Here is an 18,018-nt window from a genome sequence, read left to right as displayed (position 1 = left end):
ACAGACATGTGCAACTGTCATTACAATCTAAGTTTAGAACATTTTCATCATCCCAAAAAAGAAACCATATCCACTAAACAAACCCTCTCCATTTCCACTCCCACACCCTAGCCATAGGCAACCACAAATCTATTTTCTGTCTATACAGACTTGCCTATTCTGGACATTTCATGTAAAAGGAACTCGTAATATCTGGCCTTGTGACTGGCTTATTTCGCTTACCAAAATGTTTTCAAGGTTCATCCATGCTATAGCATGTATTAACATTTCATTACTTTTTAATTCCCAAATATTATTCCATTGTATAGTATAACTCATTTTGTTTATCTGCTAATCAGTTGATGAACATATAGGATTCTACTTTTTGGCTACTATTAATAATGCTGCAATGAACATACATGTACAAGTTTTTATGTGGACACATATTTTCCTTTCTCTTGAATATATATCTAAAGACTTTCTTAATTTCAGAAAAAATTTTGATCCTATTCCATATAATATCCTGACCCCAGCTACCTTTTCCCAAGGCTAAGTTCCAGGTGAGTGCAGCTGGGAGGTAGTGCTCCCCTGTAGCTCCAGGCCCCAACTGTGAGACAAAAGCTCTACTTTGAGTGTAGCACACTAAAACTGGGGTCCCAATCCCCTTGTCCTGGCTCATAAAGGGCTGGTTTCTTGCCAGGAGAAGCAAACCTAGATAACATAATTTCCTTCCCGACTTTCTCCCAGCATTCAGCTCCTAAAGCAGAGGTGTTACTCACATAGAAACATGCCATTGTCCCCACCCCTAACTCCTGAGCCATGGTTCAGAGATTCTCTCTGGGGAGAGAAACAGGCCATAAGACAGATAGCTCCTAATCTCTTTCCAATGGAAATGACTTTATTTGCAACAGAGCATGGTGAAGTCCAAGTCCAAGGACATTCTCAAAAACAGTGAATGATGTGGTAAAAAGGTAATTGGGAAGCCACAAGTAGATTCACTAGAGATATAGCCTAAAATGTAGGCCATCTAGTTTGCCTGGGAGACAATGGGGAGGACCCCTCTTGTGCTCGCCCTAAAAATCTCAAACACTAACCTCCAGAACTACCCCTTCTAAACTGTCTGAATTTGATTGGATTATTCTGGATTATTCTGATGACAATGTCACATCATTAAAGATTATAAATGAAGATAAACTATTAAGAAGAATCAAATGGAAATTCTGGAGTTGAAAAGCAAAATAACTGAAATGAACAATTCACTAGAAGGGCTTAACAACAGATGGTCTCTGGCAAAAGAATGAATATCAAACTTGAAGACAGATGTATAGAGATTATGCAATATGAAGAACAGAGAGAACAATGGATGGTGCCTCAGAGAAATGCAGGAAACCATTAAGCACCCCAATTTACATGTAATGGGAGTACTGGAAGAAAAACAGAGAAAGGAGCAGAAAAAATTATTCAAAGAAAGAATGGCTGAAAACTTCCTAAATTTATTAAAAACCAATAACCTATACATCAAGGGAGCTCAACAAATTTCAAATAGGAGCAACACAAAGATATCCACAAACAGACACATCATAGTAGGAATGCTAAAAGTCAAAGGCAAGAGAAAAATCTTGAAAACAGCAAGAGAAAAATGACTCATCGATCACAAGAGAAAACTCATAAAGTTAACAGCTGACTTAGCAGAAACAATGAAAGTCAGACAGTGGTGGGATAATATATTCAAAATGCTGAAAGGGGGAAAAATGTGTCAACCAGGAATCCTACATCCAGCAGTTATCTTTCAAAAATGAAAACAAAATAAAGACATTCACAGATAAAAGCTGAGAGGACTTCATTGCAGGAAAACCAGGCTTACAATAAATACTAAAGGAAGTTCTTCAAACTAAAAGCAGGTGACCCCAAAAGGTAATTCAAATTAATATATACAAAAAAGAGCACTTTTGAGTCTTCTTCTATTTTATGTAATTACAAAAGATAGTATTAATGCATATTGCTTCTCCTTTCTTCTCACATCTGATTTAAAAAGCATTGGTATAAAGCAATACATATATGATGTATTTTTGGATCTGTAACACATACAAATGTGATATATGTGCCAATACTAGCACAAAAGAAGCGAGTGAAAGTAAAGCTCTATTGGGCTAAGGATACGATTACAGATGGTAATGTAAACCCACAGGAACAAATGAAGAGAAGCAGAAAGGATAAACAAAATGGGTAATACAAAAAAATGTTCTATGTCTAGAAATGTTGAATATCCCTTATCTGAAATGATTAGGGCCAGACGTGTTTTCAATTTGGGATTTTTTGAATTTTGGAATATATGCATTATACTTACCAGTTGAGCATCCCAAATCCAAAAATCCAAAATCCAAAATGCTCCACTGAGCATTTCCTTTGAGTGTCAAGTCAGTGCTCAAAAAGTCCCAAATTTTGGAGCATTTTGGATTTTGGATTTTCATGTTTGGATGCTCAACCTGTACTTGCTCGCCTTTCTTCTTTCAGCTTCTTTGAAAGCCAGTTACATATAGTGGTAATGTTAGCAATGTATTGTTGGTTTGTAACATTTATAGAGGTTACTAAGGAGGTAACTCAAACAAGTATACTGAAAAAAATCACTAAGGAAATTAAAATGCTACATTAGAAAATACTCACTTAAGGCAAAAGAAAGCAATAATCACAAACTACAGAAACAAAAAGACATGAGACCCACAAAGGGGGGAAAAAAAAGGCAGACATAAATCCGACCATACCAATAATAACATTAAATGTGAATGGGCTAAACAACCAGAAGAAAAGACAAAGATAGTGAGACTGTTTTTTTTAAAAAGATCCAACTGCTATATACAGAATCTACACTTTAAATTCAGAGATACGACTAGATTGAAAGAAAAAATATATATAATGCAAACAGCAACCACAAGAAAGCTAGAGTCACTATATACTAATAGCATACAAAACAGACTGAAACAAATTATTACTAGCTATAAAGGACATTTTATAATGATAAGCCATCAGGAAGACAAAACAACAAATATAAACAGAATGCACCTAATAACAAGGTACAAAAATTATGAAGCAAAAACTGACAGAAATGAAGGGAGAAATAGATAATTCAACAATAACAGTTGGAGACTTCAATGCCTCGCTTTTTATAATGGACACAACAACTAGGCACAAGACCAAGAAGGCAATAAGACTTGTACACTATAAACCAATTAGACCTAACAGAATAGAACACTCCACCCAACAACGGAAGAATATACATTTATTTCAAGTGCTCACAGAACATTCTCCAGGATAGACTACATGCTAGCGAGGTCATAAAATAAACTTGAACAAATTTTCAAAGACTGAAATAATACAGTGTTCTCAAGCCACAATGGAATGAAATAAGAAACTGATAAGAAAGAAATTGGAAAGCTAACTAATATGTGAAAATTAAACAATACACTACTAAATAATCAACAAGTCAAAGAAGAAATCAACAGGGAAATTGGAAAACAGTTTGAGAAGAATGGAAAGGAAGACACAATATACCAAAACTTATCAGATAAGGTAAAGCAATACCTAGAGAGAAATTGTGATGGTAAATGTCTGTATATATATTTTTAAATCTCAAATAGCCTAACCTTCTACCTTAAGCTACTAGAAAAAGAAGAGCAAACTACATCTAACACAAGCAGACAGAAGGAATTATTAGAGATTAGAAGTGAAATTAATGAGATCAAGGATAGAAAATCAATAAAAAATAATCAATGAAACCAAAAGGTAGTTCTCCAAAAAGGTCAATAAAATTAACAAATCTTTAGCTAAAATGACCGAGAAAAAAAGAGAGAGGACACAAATCACTAGAATTGGAAATAAAATAGGGGATATCACTAGTAATCTTACAAAAATAAAAAGGATTATAAAGGAACACTATGAACAACTGTATAGCAATAAATTACACAACTTAGAGAAAATGGGACCATCATTTACTGCTTGTAGGAATGTAAAATGGTGCAGCCATGCTAGAAAACAGTCTGGCTATTCTTCAAATGGTGAAACATAGGGTTATGACTTATAAGGCCAGCAACTCCACTCCTAGGCTATAAACCCCCCAAAAATAAAAATATGTCACACAAAAGTTTGTACATAAATGTTTAATGCAGCACAATTCATAACAGCCAAAATGTGGAAACAATCTCAGTAATGAATGGAGTAACAAAATGTAGAATATGCATGCGGTGGAATATTATTCAGTTATAAAAAAAGGAATGAGGTACTGATACACACTACAACTGTTGAATCTTTAAAATGTGGTAAGTGAAAGAAGCCAGTCATAAGATTACATATTATATAATTCCATTTCTGTGTAATTTCCAGAACAGGCAAATTATAGAGATCAAAAGAAGATCAGTAGTTGCTTAGGGCTTGGGGCAGGATTGCTGGGGAGCTGGAGGGAGGAATGGTGATAGCTAAAAGATACAGTTTCTTTTTGAGGTGAATTTCCAAAACTTTGTTAGAAGAGACAAAGGGTTGACAGGTTACCTATTAGTACTATGCTGTCTTATCCACTAACACAGAATTATCTACCGCACCTACTCTTTCTCACCAAGACAAGTAGTATCACTTTAATTTGCTAATTTCCTTCCACTATACTGACAATATCACTAAGATTATCTGTCATTCTTTCCACTCTTTTCAACACTTTTAGAAATTCCTGGTATCTTGGAATTAACATCTCATGTTCACAGTTAGTTCTTGTTACAAATAAATTGGAAATTTGTCAGGCAGAAATTCCTAACGCATGAATCATCTCTTCTATTTGCTCTAATCTGTCTACAGACTATGGAAAACTTTAATAACCACTTGATCAAACTCAAAACTCACAAGATTGAAATTCATTAAAGAAGGTGAGTATAAACCCTGACTTTAACCAGGAAAACATTTCTATTCAAAACCAAACTCCAAGTTCTAAGCTTTTGGTGAAATATTTCCTAAGTTCTAAGAAATGAAGACATTTGAGAATATTTCTTTGAATCACAACATTGTAATCTAAATATAAGCCAAAGACAAAATTGGACACCACTTAAATGCCAACCAACAGGGGTTTGGTTAAATACATCAGGGCATATTCAATGAATGGAATATCATGCAGCTGTCAAAAAGAATGAACTGGCTCTAAATGTGATGAGCAAAGAGTAGTAAACTCCCATTTGTTTTTTAAAAAATATATACATACATGGTTATGGTAGATACAGGAGGCAGGTAAGGGAGGGTCCCAGAGAATCTCTAACCTGCTCCACAAGTGTTTACATCAGATGCTTTTGTGCAGATGAGGGAACCTAACCAAGGCCTTGTCTGGGCATGCCCACAGCAGATGGGGGCCCGCCTGTGCACTGGGAGAGTGGGGTGCAGTCACCAGGAATGTGTGTCTTGTGCAGGGGGAAGAAGCCTGGGCTCTTCAGCTTGTGCATGTGGTGGCCTGGTATTTGATCTGTGAGGTGGGAGCCTGTTGGCAGAACTCCTTTTTTTGCTGAGAGCTTTCTTTTAATAACTTCTGCTCTCCTCACCTTTCAACGTATCTGCATAGCTAATTTTTTCCTAGCCATACAACAAGATTTTAGCTGAGCTAAGGAGCAAAAATCCTGCATCAGTTATATGTAGCAATAGTGTTGCCTTTGGACAGGGAAGATGCCTGTAAGACAGGGATAGGAGGCAAATTTTTCCCTATAACATTCTTGAGCAACTTTTGAATTTCCCATGTTTCTACATATCCAAATTTTATAAATGTACAAGTTATTACTTATTCAAAAAGTTTATTCTTAAATGTATATACTGTTACATTAACAAACTTTCTTTAAAATTCTCATTCTACATCAAAATTCTAAGGTACTAGTAAGAAGGCATCATGACTTAAATTTCTGTATATTGCTTCATATATATACTGTAGGCAATCTAAAGTAGTGAAACTCACCATAAATCTATAAATGAGACTTTTAAAAATTAGTAGTATAGGCCGGGCGCGGTGGCTCAAGCCTGTAATCCTAGCACTTTGGGAGGCCGAGGTGGGCGGATCATGAGGTCAGGAGTTCGAGACCATCCTGGCCAACATAGTGAAACCCTGTCTCTACTAAAAATACAAAAAAATTAGCAGGGCGTGGTGGCGGGCGCCTGTAGTCCCAGCTACTCGGGAGGCTGAGGCAGGAGAATGGCGTGAACCTGGGAGGCGGAGCTTGCAGTGAGCCGAGATGGTGCCACTGCACTCCAGCCTGGGGGACAGAGCCAGACTCTGACTCAAAAAAAAAAAAAAAAAAAAAAATTAGTAGTATAAAACAAGGCATTGCATTACTGCAAGGTTAATGAAATGACCAAGGTGAGTCTGTGCAACAAGCCAGCTAGGAATTCTGCATAGTCCCAGTGTAAGATAAAAATCCATCCAGGTCCCAAACGCAGTTTGACAGGGGCAGCTTCCATTCTGACTTAAGTTCAAACTCAGCCAATCACAAATAGATATTCCAAATTCACTGCATCAAAAGGCCCATTTATGTAGAGTTTTAATGTATTTATTGATACTTTTGTTCTGGGAATATTATGTTAATAGAGTGATATAAAACTACTTAAATTATTTATTACTTAATTATATGTATGCTATGCCAGTACTTTCCATTCACTTTATATAATTGTTTCCAAATAACTCCATGGCAATGTGACATCAGAGAGGCTTGTATGTCATTCACTTTCCATTCTGCTTAAAAAAAAAAAAGTGTCAATAAACTTAAGAATTTCCTGTTTTATAATTTTCAAATATGTTTGTTCTCAAAGAAAACTGAAGGCTTCAAATGCTGTTTGATATAAAATGCAAGTATTTGCTTAAAGTAACTCTCATAATTTGAAAACATATTCTCAGGAATTAAGGATTAAGAACAGCAGGCATTTGATTATGAATCTTTTCTCTCCCTCTCTTTTCTTCAACTCCCCAAAATATAAAAATCAACAAGGAAAACAAAGGCACACAGGACCTAGATCTTCAGCATATAAGGAAACAAAAAACACTGCAACTTTCAAATTACCTGTAAGTAGAGATAAAAAGAAAAAATTTCAACAGATTTCCTATAGCCTTCCAGCTGCTATAAGCTTATAAGGATGAAAAGTAAATAAAAGGAGTCTTATTAAAAGACTACACACAAAAAAGTAGAGAGTAACAGAGGAACTGGAGGAAGTACAGCCAAAATTACTCCCAGAAAACAAAAGTGCAATAATAATGCCAAAATATTATACAGGACTTGGTAGTCCATAGCCCTGGCTATGGGAAGAAGTTTAAAAATGGAAGGAACCAGAAATGGCTGCCTTGGAGAAGCAAGATGTGTACACGTGTACACACGTAAAAGTATGTGGACTCCTTGCAGACAAGCCAGTAAAGAGAAAGAAGAAAGTAATAAAGAGAAATTAAAGACCCTATAGAAATCAAAGAGAAACAAGACATGCCAATTCTTCCTTCACTAAAAACACCACCATTTATAAACAAAGAGCACAGCAGAGGGTAGAAGTGTCAGGAAAGAACACTCTCAAAATAGGAGCCCTTTCCAAGTAACAAATAGGACTAGAAAAAGGCAGATCAGATCTGTAAACAAAACAACAACAAAAGTCAGAAAACGCCAATAAAAACATTACTATTGGTGAAAAGTCTCCACCCTAAAACCAGCCACGATCCTGAAGAAAGCTGTAACACAACATGAATTAAATATCATCAATCAAGCAACAGGGATATGAAAAAATACCTTGAATCAGAAATACAAACAAATAAAAACCAACAACAAGAAATGAAACAAGAGCTGACTAACCTGAGGAAAGAAACAGAACCAAAAAAAGGCACATAAAAAGTAAAGGCTATGTTATAAACTACCCAAAGGAGAATACAAAATAGATTCAAATTAAAACTTAATACAGGGCATTGAAAAAAAAAACCAGAAAAATAATCAAGAGAATGAAAATTAAGAAGTCAGAGAAAAAGGGTCAGAGAAAAAGTGACTGAAACGGAAGACTAGCAAAGAAAGTCAAACATATGTGTATAATCAATGTCCCTGAGGATGAAAACTGAAACAATAAAAAAAAAAACCCTAATATTTAACACTACAATCCAAAAGAAACTTTACAGAAATAAAAGGAGACCTGAGTCTACAAATAGAAAGGGTCCACTGGGTACTGAAGCAAAATAACCCAGGACTATCAACTCTAAGTTGCAAAAGTATTAGACTTAACAATAAAGAAAAAAAATTCTCAAGGCCTCCAGGCAAAAAGAGAAAATTAGGCTACTAAGAAAATTAAACAGGTATCATATTTCTTTAAAATAATATATAAAACAAAGTAACAGTGGAAACAGCATTTTAAAGAAACTTAAAGAAATTAAAGACCAAAAGGTGTATTCACTCAAGCTGTCCTTCAAGTATCACAGCCACAGAAAACCAGTTTGGAACATTCCAGAACTCTGGGGATATATAACTGTGCCTTTCCTGAGGAACCTACCAAAGGATGATCTTCATTTAAGCAAAGAATAACTAGTGAAACTTTACAAAAGAACTGACATTGAGTATTTCATCTCTTTAATTGTAGACAAAGACTAAAAAAAGGGTGAGTCATGGGTTAAAAAACAAAAACGTACTTTGTTTTTCAAATAAAAGAGCAAATCCATATATAGTAAATACCATATATAGAAACAGAATGGAAAGCATTTCAAATGCTTGAATATTTACTATATTTTTCATTATACCGATCATGTTATAGCATCTAAAATAGGAGAAAGTTATTTGTTGAAAAAAATCATTATGAAAAATTCATAACACAAAACAAGACAAACACATTAAACTTAATATGGTTAATCACGTATAGAACTTAGTCGGATGGAGAAAATAGGTTTTTGGATAGTAATACTTTCAAGGTTGTCATCAAATGATTTAACTGAAGTAAAAGAAATTTTTTTAAAGCTCAAGAAAAGTTTATGATTCACATTTAAGGCAGGAAGTTATTACACAGGTAGGTCAAAATAGCAGATAAAATACATTTTACATAAGAATATGATTTCATATAAATTTACTATTTCAATCATGCTGTCTCCTGGCCTATATTAAAATAACTCTATATTCACAAACTGAAATGGGGATTAGGGACCATAAATTGTAAAGATCATTGATATCAAAATAATAAGCAGCTACAATAGTATTTACTACACTAAATTGTTCAGCATAATCTCAATCCTTATAACACACTTATGAAGATGAATAATTTTATTATTCCCATTTTATGGCTGAGGATATTGGGCACTGAAAATTATCTAACTTATACAAAGTCATGGAAATATAAGTAGTAGAATCAGGATGGAAATCCAGATCTGATAGACCTCATGGTTCATGCTCTTATATCAGTATGCTATGTTGCATGTACTTTGTAATAAAATCTCATTTAACTATAGTAATTTAGTCTCATGAATTTTAAATAAACCATATCTCTTCTTATATTTCTTTTTTCTTTTTTTTGAGACAAAGTCTCACTCCATCACCCAGGCTGGAGTGTAGTGGCACAATCTAGGCTCACTGCAGTCTGTAATCTCTGCCTCCCGGGTTCAAGCGATTCTCGTGCTTCAGCCTCCGGAGTAGCTGGGATTACAGGCATGCACCACCACACCCGACTAATTTTTGTATTTTTAGTAGAGACGGGGTTTCGACATGTTGGTCAGGCTGGTCTTGAACGCCTGACCTCAAGTGATCCACCTGCCTCAGCCTTGCAAAGTGCTGGGATTACAGGTGTGAGCCACCACGCCCAGCCCAATCTCTTATAGTTCTTTGCTTACTTTACTATAATAAGTTTGTCCCTTCCTTAAATTCATACAGTTAGTGACTACCTACGGAGGTAATCCAGTCTTTTAGATAAAAGTTCAAACCATTTTAAAAGGCATGAAAAGACCAAATTATCTCTCGAACTACCCTGTAGCCCTTACCATTCTGCTCCTAGACCTGCTGCCTGTTCTGCTCCACAATTAAACCTTACATTCCAGTCATACTGAAAAACCAGCAGCCTCGTAATGAGGCAGACATGGCCCTTTCTCATTTCTAAGCCCACCAACATGATGGTCATTCTGCAGGGCAACTCCCTTCTTCTGTCTTCCCTCAACTTGACCTGTAATTATTTTCTTCTTATCAACCTCAAAGACCACTTTAGGTATGGCCTCTCTGGGGAAGCCTTTGTAAGCACCTATCAACTTCATCTTGTTTATATTTCTTCTGCCTTTTACTTGATCATGTAGTTTGTCACGCTGTTGTGTAACTGTCTGTTATTATCTGTCTTAAATGTCCCAGCATAATGTCTAGCAACTAGAATTTTTAAAAGGCTAACTGACGGGAGAAAAAAAAGTATAATGTGGCTATTTGAAAAAAAATTATTTATATTTATAGAGTTGACTCCAATTATGTAAATATCAATAATGTAATGAAAAATTATGAGTTTTAATAGCTATTTTTGTTATTCAACTTGACTTCTAATGGCAAAAAGTTACATTCCTCTAATTTGTAGATGATGCATTAGTATAAGAAGTCCCAGAATAATATTAAGTAACTACATTATTTTAAATGAATTTAGGATTATTTTTCTTATTACAAATTTAGTTTTGTTTTTTCATAGAAGAGTATGCTGATCAGAAAAGGAACAAACTGAGTAAACTGGTGAGATACCTTGACAAAGGTCTGTCATTGGTTACCATGAAAAACATCTAAGCAATACTACTGGTCATCAGCCAAACAACTGATCTCTACCACATCACTAAGAAACATAGTTTATTATACTTTCCCTCTTTGATGTTACTGTCAAAGAAGAGAATTTATGCCTAACATCTTAGTTTATTGTACCTGCTCTTTTATTCACGAATATAGCTAAATGTTACCAAAATATATCTTCTGCAGCTTGGACCACCTTCTGAAGTGAATAATGAGCTCCTCTGTTAATCTAGAAACACTTGTTCATTTTAATTTATTTCTCTGAATTTAAGGAATGTCCCTCTCCCACCCTAAAAACTGAAAAATAAGCCCATGTTTACTTTATCCATACAATTCGCCATGCCTACATAATAATTATTTTAAGGTTACTTCTTTCCAGATCTGCACAGGACTTAAATGTTTTAGATGAGATGAACTACATTCAAATCTACCCAGCATTAAGTAACCAAGCAAATGATACTGTTTGTGTAGTGAAAAATTAAAAGACCAACAAAAGTTTAAAATATATGTGAACCAGCAGAATTTTAAATTCCACTTCTAATAGTAATTAACTTTATAAAATACATAATTATAGAAAGACAAGACAATAAGATAATGCTTTATTAATCCTTTCCCCCGATAATTCTGACAAGATTTAAGAATACTATAATACAAAATGTCAAAATAAACCATTTTAAATCCTAATGACCACTTTTCCTGAAATTCATTAAAAATTCTAAAATAAAAATTAAAAGATCAAGCTGTCTCTAGAAACATAAAAAAGCAAAATGTAAGAGGAAGTTTAATCAGATGTTCTCATAATAAAACTTTATAGTCTTAAAATAATAAAAATTTAAAAAATTCCTTAAACATATAAAATATGTCTTTCAAAGATCTGATGTCACAATATAAAGATTTTCACAAAACTGCATGACTAACCTGTATTTTTTCTTAATAAATTTACAGTTATATTTACCTTCAGATCCCATGATGAAGTGATGGATATCAGGGCCTGTTGACATACGAGGTCCTTGACAGCTTTTTTCTATTATACCTCTAGGTGTTACCATTTTTATATGAACCACCTGTTTAATACAATACACGATGTAAATTCTAGACATCTGTTAGTGAATGTGTGTCTATGTACAGATATTTATATATATTTATGTAAAACCTACTTTTAAAGTATTGGGTTAAGTAATAAATTGTGATGCTTTTAAGAATTCTGGTATCTTTTAGTAATTTTTAGACTAAAGTTAAATTTGTATATAACCTTAAAAGAGGGAAAAACCATTCTAAGATTGCACATCCCTTGATTTAAAGTGGTTTAAGTATATTTATTATCTTAAGAACAACAGAATAACACATTTATTTAAACCAAATTTAGGGTTATCCATATGGCACAGAACTAAAAGACTCAAAAACTAAGCAATAATCATAACCTTTATGAAGCATATTATTCAGGTCAGGCACTAATCTAGACACTTAGAATTCTAAGAAAAAAATTATTCTCCCTTTATCCCCACCTTCAATCCCACTTAGTAGAAAACAGTGAAAAGAATTAAATATTAATTATGATCAGGTCAAATTGGGATGAAGCAGTAGAAACAATGACTGAATTTAAGAGAAGGAAAGAGATGTGTGACTCATACAAATGAGAAAGTAAGTATACTAGGGAAGGAGGATCACTCTAAAAATAGTTCCTGAGATCTGAATCAGAAGTGGTTAGGTAAAAATCCAAAATATTTTTAGAATGAATTTTGGACAGATAAATAACAACAGTCTATTTATTATTGAAGGAAATGAGCAGAGAACATCAATAAGCAATTCGCAAAATACAAAATAAAAATTGCCAATGAGGACCCTTTAAAAGCTTACATTCATTAGCAATTAACAAAATACAAAAACATAAATAAAACGTCCAGTAAAATACAAAGATTCTCATGGTGTTAGTGAGAATGTCAATTGGTACAAAATTGTTATAGGGCAATTTGGCTGTAAGGATCCAAAGTCTAAAATGTATAAACTTCTTGATCCAACAAATCAACTAAAGGAGCTTAACCAAAGAAAATGATTAAAGATGTATACCAAAGAAATTTTAAAAAGAATATTTTCCCTTTATTTTCTGTAATTTTGAAATCAATAATTTTAATGTTCATTAAGAGGGAGTTAAATAAACCATGCATTCTCAATAAAAGAATTACATAACTCTTTAAAAACGATGGTGCAAACCTGTTCATTTACATGTTAATATATTGATGACACAAGTTAAAGAGCAGATTAAACACATATGGTCCTCTTTTTTATATTAAAAACTAAATATATTCATGTGCTTATCGCATGTCTAGAAACGGTTCTAGAAGTGATGGCACTAGCAGCCCATCTGGAGTGGCTGCTGCAAAGACATCGGCTGCAGAGGGGGTGGCATGACCAGGGCTGTGAGCCAACGGGAGCTGGAAACAGGTAGAAGCCCCACTCCCTTCCTAGTTGGCAGAGCAAAACCGCGCACTCCTGAGTGCAGCTGTGGCAGCCCAGCTGTGGCTCTGGACCCAGGCATCCCTGTGCTCTTGGGGGCCAGAAGCACGCAGGAATCCCACCCTCCTGGACACAGCTGCAGCCACCCAGCTGCGGCTGCAGACCCAGGCATCTCTACACTCTTGGGGGCCTGGGAAGCCCCCGGCCCCTGCAGGCTCGGAAGTGCCTGCTTCCACCGCCTGGCTTCTCCCCATTCTGGCGCCTGCTCCAATCTTGGAGAAAAGTTGCCGAGCCTGCGCGCAACCCAGCCGGGTGTGCGCATGCTCATGGTAGTGCTGACATGCCCACCCCCTGCTGCCTCAGCCCCCTCCGGACTTTGGGCACCAATGAGCATAGAAGGGAGGATAAGTGCGGGCTGAGGGCAGCTTGGCACTGGCCTGCAGGAGGCTCTTAGCATGAACAGCCTGGGCATCTGGGCACCATAAACAGCGGCAGGAGGCAGACAAGCTCCTGGGCGGAAATGGGCAGTCCCCGGTGAAACCCCACCTTCAAGCCAGGAAGGGCCTGACGCCTGGGGACTGGGCTGCCAGTTCCATGGACTGGAGTGGGAACTTATGATGCTTTTCTGGGATTGCCCATAACCACCCATGGACCAATCAGCACACACTTCCTCCCCTCTGAACCCTATAAAAACCCAGGACTCTGCCAGAATTAGGCAGATGCCAGGATGACCTGTCTGCAGAAAGGAGCTACCCACTGTGGATCTCCTTTCTGCTGAGAGCTGACACTCATCAGGATGCCCTGCCTATGGAGAGGAGCTACCCACTGTGTGTCTCCTCTCTCCTGAGGGCTAAACACTCATCAGGACGCCCTGCCTGTGGAGAGGAACTACCCACTGTGGGCTCTCTGCTGAGAGCTGGATGCTCATCAGGATGGCCTACCTGCGGAAAGGAGCTACCCAATACGGGTCTCCTCTGAGCTGTTTTGTCACTCAATAAAGCAATCCTTCACCTTGCTCACCCTCCACTTGTCTGCATACCTCATTCTTCCTGGATGTGGGACAAAAACTCAGGACCCGCCAAATGGTGGAGCTGAAAGAGCTGTAACACAAACAGGGCTGAAACACGCCCCTTGTTCACCCCATGGAGGGCAATGAGAAGGAAAGAGAGGAAAGAGAAGGAGAGAAGAGCTGTGGCCCTTCAAGGAGCCCAGACCTAGGAGCTCCCTGAGCCAGGGCTATGGCACACTCTTTGGGGCTCTGCAGTCCCTGGCATCTCCAAGCTTCCAGGCACCACCACATTCCCTGGTGCCACCAATGGAAGCTGCTTGCAGTATGCCTGGTCCAGCCACAGCCTTGTAGGGAGCTGATGCCTGGAGCTGCCCGTCCTGCCACAGCTGGCGTGCCTAGCTGTGTGCTGTGGCCAGACTCCACACTCACTCATTCACACACCCCTCACTGCTCTGCCTGGCTCGCCGTTGGCAAGCATGGGATCCAGATCAGTAGCGTGAGCCAAGCACAGCCTGCCAGGCCGAGTGGGCTGAACAAGCCCAGTGGGCCCAAGCAAAACTTGGGCAAACATGCCGCCAGCCAGAGGTTTCTGGCTAAAAAAGTGACACCCCAAGAACCCCATGACAGAAGGATGAATATGAAGATGTTAAAAGTGTTCAAAATGATATGTATTTAATATACATAGAACACTTAAAAAAAAAAATAGGGTCTTGCTTTGTCACCCAGGCTGGAGTGCAGTGGTGGGATGATAGCTCACTGTCACTTCAAACTCCTGGGCTCAAGCAATTATCCCACTCCAGCCTCCTGAGTAGCTAGAACTACAAGCATGTGCTACCATGCCCAGCTAATTTTTTAATTTTTTGTACAGATGACGTCTTGCTCTGTTGCCCAGGCTGGTCTCCAACTCCTGGCCTCAAGCCTTGTCCTCTCAAAGTGCTGGGATTACAGGTGTGAACTACCATGCCCAGCTATAGCATACATTTTTTATACTTCTGTAATGAATATTTTTAAATAAAAAATAAGTTTCTAATTGCTTGAATTGTCTATTCACAATTATAATTTTAAAAGAAGCATTTTCTTCAGAAAATTCTTCAAAATGAAATGCTCACTGCATCATACTTTACTTTCTTTTGTGAAGATCCAGTATTTTTAGTTTGGTTTTGTCACTACAGAGTTCAATGTTTTTCCTTCTAACAATGCTTCATAACTGAAGAATGTAGCAAGGCTCCTTTCATAGAAGCAGTGGATTACCGCTAATAGTGATGAGCTTCAGCTCTGTAACACTAGCACAAGAAAGCGTAATCAGATATGCTCAGGAAATCCGTTAGTGAAGAGACATTCACTAAATTAAGAAGTATTTGAGACGGACTATAGTTGGAATTCCTTAAAATGACCTTGAAAACAAGTGGGAACCAGAATTTAAGATGAAAAGTATATCCCATTGTACACAGACTTCTGACTCTTCAGACGTTAAAACTTTTAAATTTTTAAAAAACTTGGACTAAACAACTATCTTCAACTTTTTTCAAACAGTTAAATAAGCTATGAGCATCATTACTTACTGTGCTTTAATTAAATATGCACTGATGTTAAGAAATATATTAACACGTTCTTTAATTTTTTCATGGGTTCCATTGTAGCCACATGTATTAAAAGAATATCAACTTTAGAAAATTTTCACAAAAGCCAACAATATAAATTAAGACAGCTTCAGAGGATACTATATATTGCACAGTTAAAAATTTAAGTTAAAAATAAAATGGCTGGCTGGGCACAGTGGCTCATGCCCGTAATTCCAGCACTTTGAGAGGCCGAGGTGGGAGGATTACCTCAGGTCAGGAGTTCAAGACCAGCCTGGCCAACACGGAGAAACCCTATCTCTACTAAAAATAGAAAATTAGCTGGGCATGGTGGCGCATGCCTGTAATCCGAGCTACTCCAGAGGCTGAGGCAGGAGAATCGCTTGAACGCAGGAGGCAGAGGTTGCAGTGAGCTGAGATTGCGCCACTGCACTCCAGCCTGGGCAACAAGAATGAAATTCTGTCTCAAAAACAAACAAACAAAAATAAAATAAAATAAAATGTGCTAAGTAATTATTAATGCAAATAATTACAGTAGGATGTACACTTATAATTTGTATCCCTTAAATATCTCCAAAAAACGATTAAAATAAATTACATGATTTCGCAGTGCTAAATGCAGCTGTTTACCAAATATTTGCTTAACTCTGATAAAGTCCTTAATAACCCAATAGCAAAAGGATCAAATTTTCTCCCCAAAACGGAATTTAGATTATTTTAATTGCAAAAAGAAAAATGTGCTTTTCTAAATGCTTTGAATAAAGAAAAATAAATAGGATAATGAAAATATTTAAAAAGTATTCACAATATAGACAAAAGTTTTTAATTCCTCAGTGTTAACTATAAAGAACCAATATATTTTATTAAAGATTTAATATTCCTATCAACAAAGATATTGATGAAAATGTGGAAACTTTAGATTTCAAAAGCAAAGCTAAATAGCTCCAGGAATAATGTTGGGAACATCACTTTAATAGTCTCAAATTAAAGTTCTTTTAAACTACTATGAAAATATTGACGATAAGGAAACAACATTTATGAAGCACCTACTACACACCAGAGATTTTGAGTTTTCATTTTATGTCCTTTACTCCTCACAATAATTCTATACAGCAAATATCATTATTCTATTTTACAGAAGAGGAAACTGAAGTTTAGAAAGGTAAACCAATTTGTACAAATTCACACAACGAATCACTGAAAAGGCAACAAATGATACCTAATCCCTAACTAGGGTGCCCAGAGTTATATACTATTATTATACTAACTCCCAGCAAAGTGGCACCATATCAGCTACAAAAAGTAGTGTGCCCATAAAACATGACAGGTCATACCACTACTTGGTAGAACAATTTCAATCAGCCTCTTTAATTCTATATAGGAAAAATTATTTTCAGAAAAATGCAAAATCTCCTAAGGAAACAGAGTAGCAAAAATAAAATCATCTAAGTAAATGGACTAAAATCACAGTAGAGTTGAAGACTTCATTTCCGAGGCTTGTAAAATAGTATTTGTATACAGACATCCCTCAGTATCCCCATAGAACTGGTTCTAGGACCTTCGAGGATAACAAAATCCATAGTACTCAAGTCCCTTACATAAAATAGCACAGTATTTGCATAAAACCTATGCACATCCTCTCCTATGCTTTAAATCATTTTAGAATATTTATGAATAATACAATGTAAATACTATGTAAATTGTTGTTGTACTACATTTTTTGTATTATTTTCCTTGTGGTATTTTTTTTTTTCCAAATATTTTTGAGCTGCATTTGGTTGAATTTGTGGATACAAAACCAGTGGATATAGAGAGCTGACTGTATTTTATGAGCTGGATACTGTGAAACATCTACAAAGCTTAAAATGTAGTCACCTGAAAAGGGGCATCCTTAAATAATGACCACAGTTGTGTTTTGACTAACTTTCCACTATACATGTCCAATGTTATTATAGTCAAAACGAGTATATTTATGGGAGGGGGGAATCTACCATCCAACTCTTTTTTTTTTTTTTTTTTTTTTGAGACAGAGTCTCACTCTGTCGCCCAAGGCTGTAGTGCAGTGGCACAATTTCGGCTCACTACAAGCTCCGCCTCCCAGGTTCATGCCATTCTCCTGCCTCAGTCTCCCGAGTAGCTGGGACTACAGGAGCCCGCCATGACACCCAACTAATTTTTTTTTGTATTTTTAGTAGAGACGGGGTTTCACCATGTTAGCCAGGATGGTCTTGATCTC

General features: G+C 36.5%; 2 protein-coding genes across 4 annotated transcripts in view; both read right to left on the bottom strand.

The window, feature by feature from the left end:
* The window catches only part of AGPS (alkylglycerone phosphate synthase), a 150,985-nt gene that overhangs the window by 59,672 nt on the left and 73,295 nt on the right, over positions 1-18,018 (bottom strand). For all 3 annotated transcript variants that reach the window (XM_055289829.2, XM_055289830.2, XM_055289831.2), the window contains exon 10: positions 11,695-11,803. In XM_055289829.2, the coding sequence (XP_055145804.2) occupies positions 11,695-11,803 (109 nt within the window). The remainder of the gene's footprint in view (positions 1-11,694; positions 11,804-18,018) is intronic.
* Positions 12,937-16,159, bottom strand: LOC129488100 (uncharacterized). Its single transcript, XM_055289847.2, has 2 exons — positions 15,327-16,159; positions 12,937-14,293 (listed from the first exon to the last, which is right to left on the bottom strand). The coding sequence occupies exon 2, from the start codon at positions 13,840-13,842 to the stop codon at positions 13,090-13,092; it is 753 nt and encodes a 250-aa protein (XP_055145822.1). The 5' UTR covers positions 13,843-14,293; positions 15,327-16,159; the 3' UTR covers positions 12,937-13,089.

The sequence above is a fragment of the Symphalangus syndactylus genome, chromosome 8 (genome assembly GCF_028878055.3).
Source record: "Symphalangus syndactylus isolate Jambi chromosome 8, NHGRI_mSymSyn1-v2.1_pri, whole genome shotgun sequence".
NCBI lineage: Eukaryota > Metazoa > Chordata > Mammalia > Primates > Hylobatidae > Symphalangus > Symphalangus syndactylus.
This window is presented reverse-complemented; position numbering and strand designations above follow the sequence as displayed.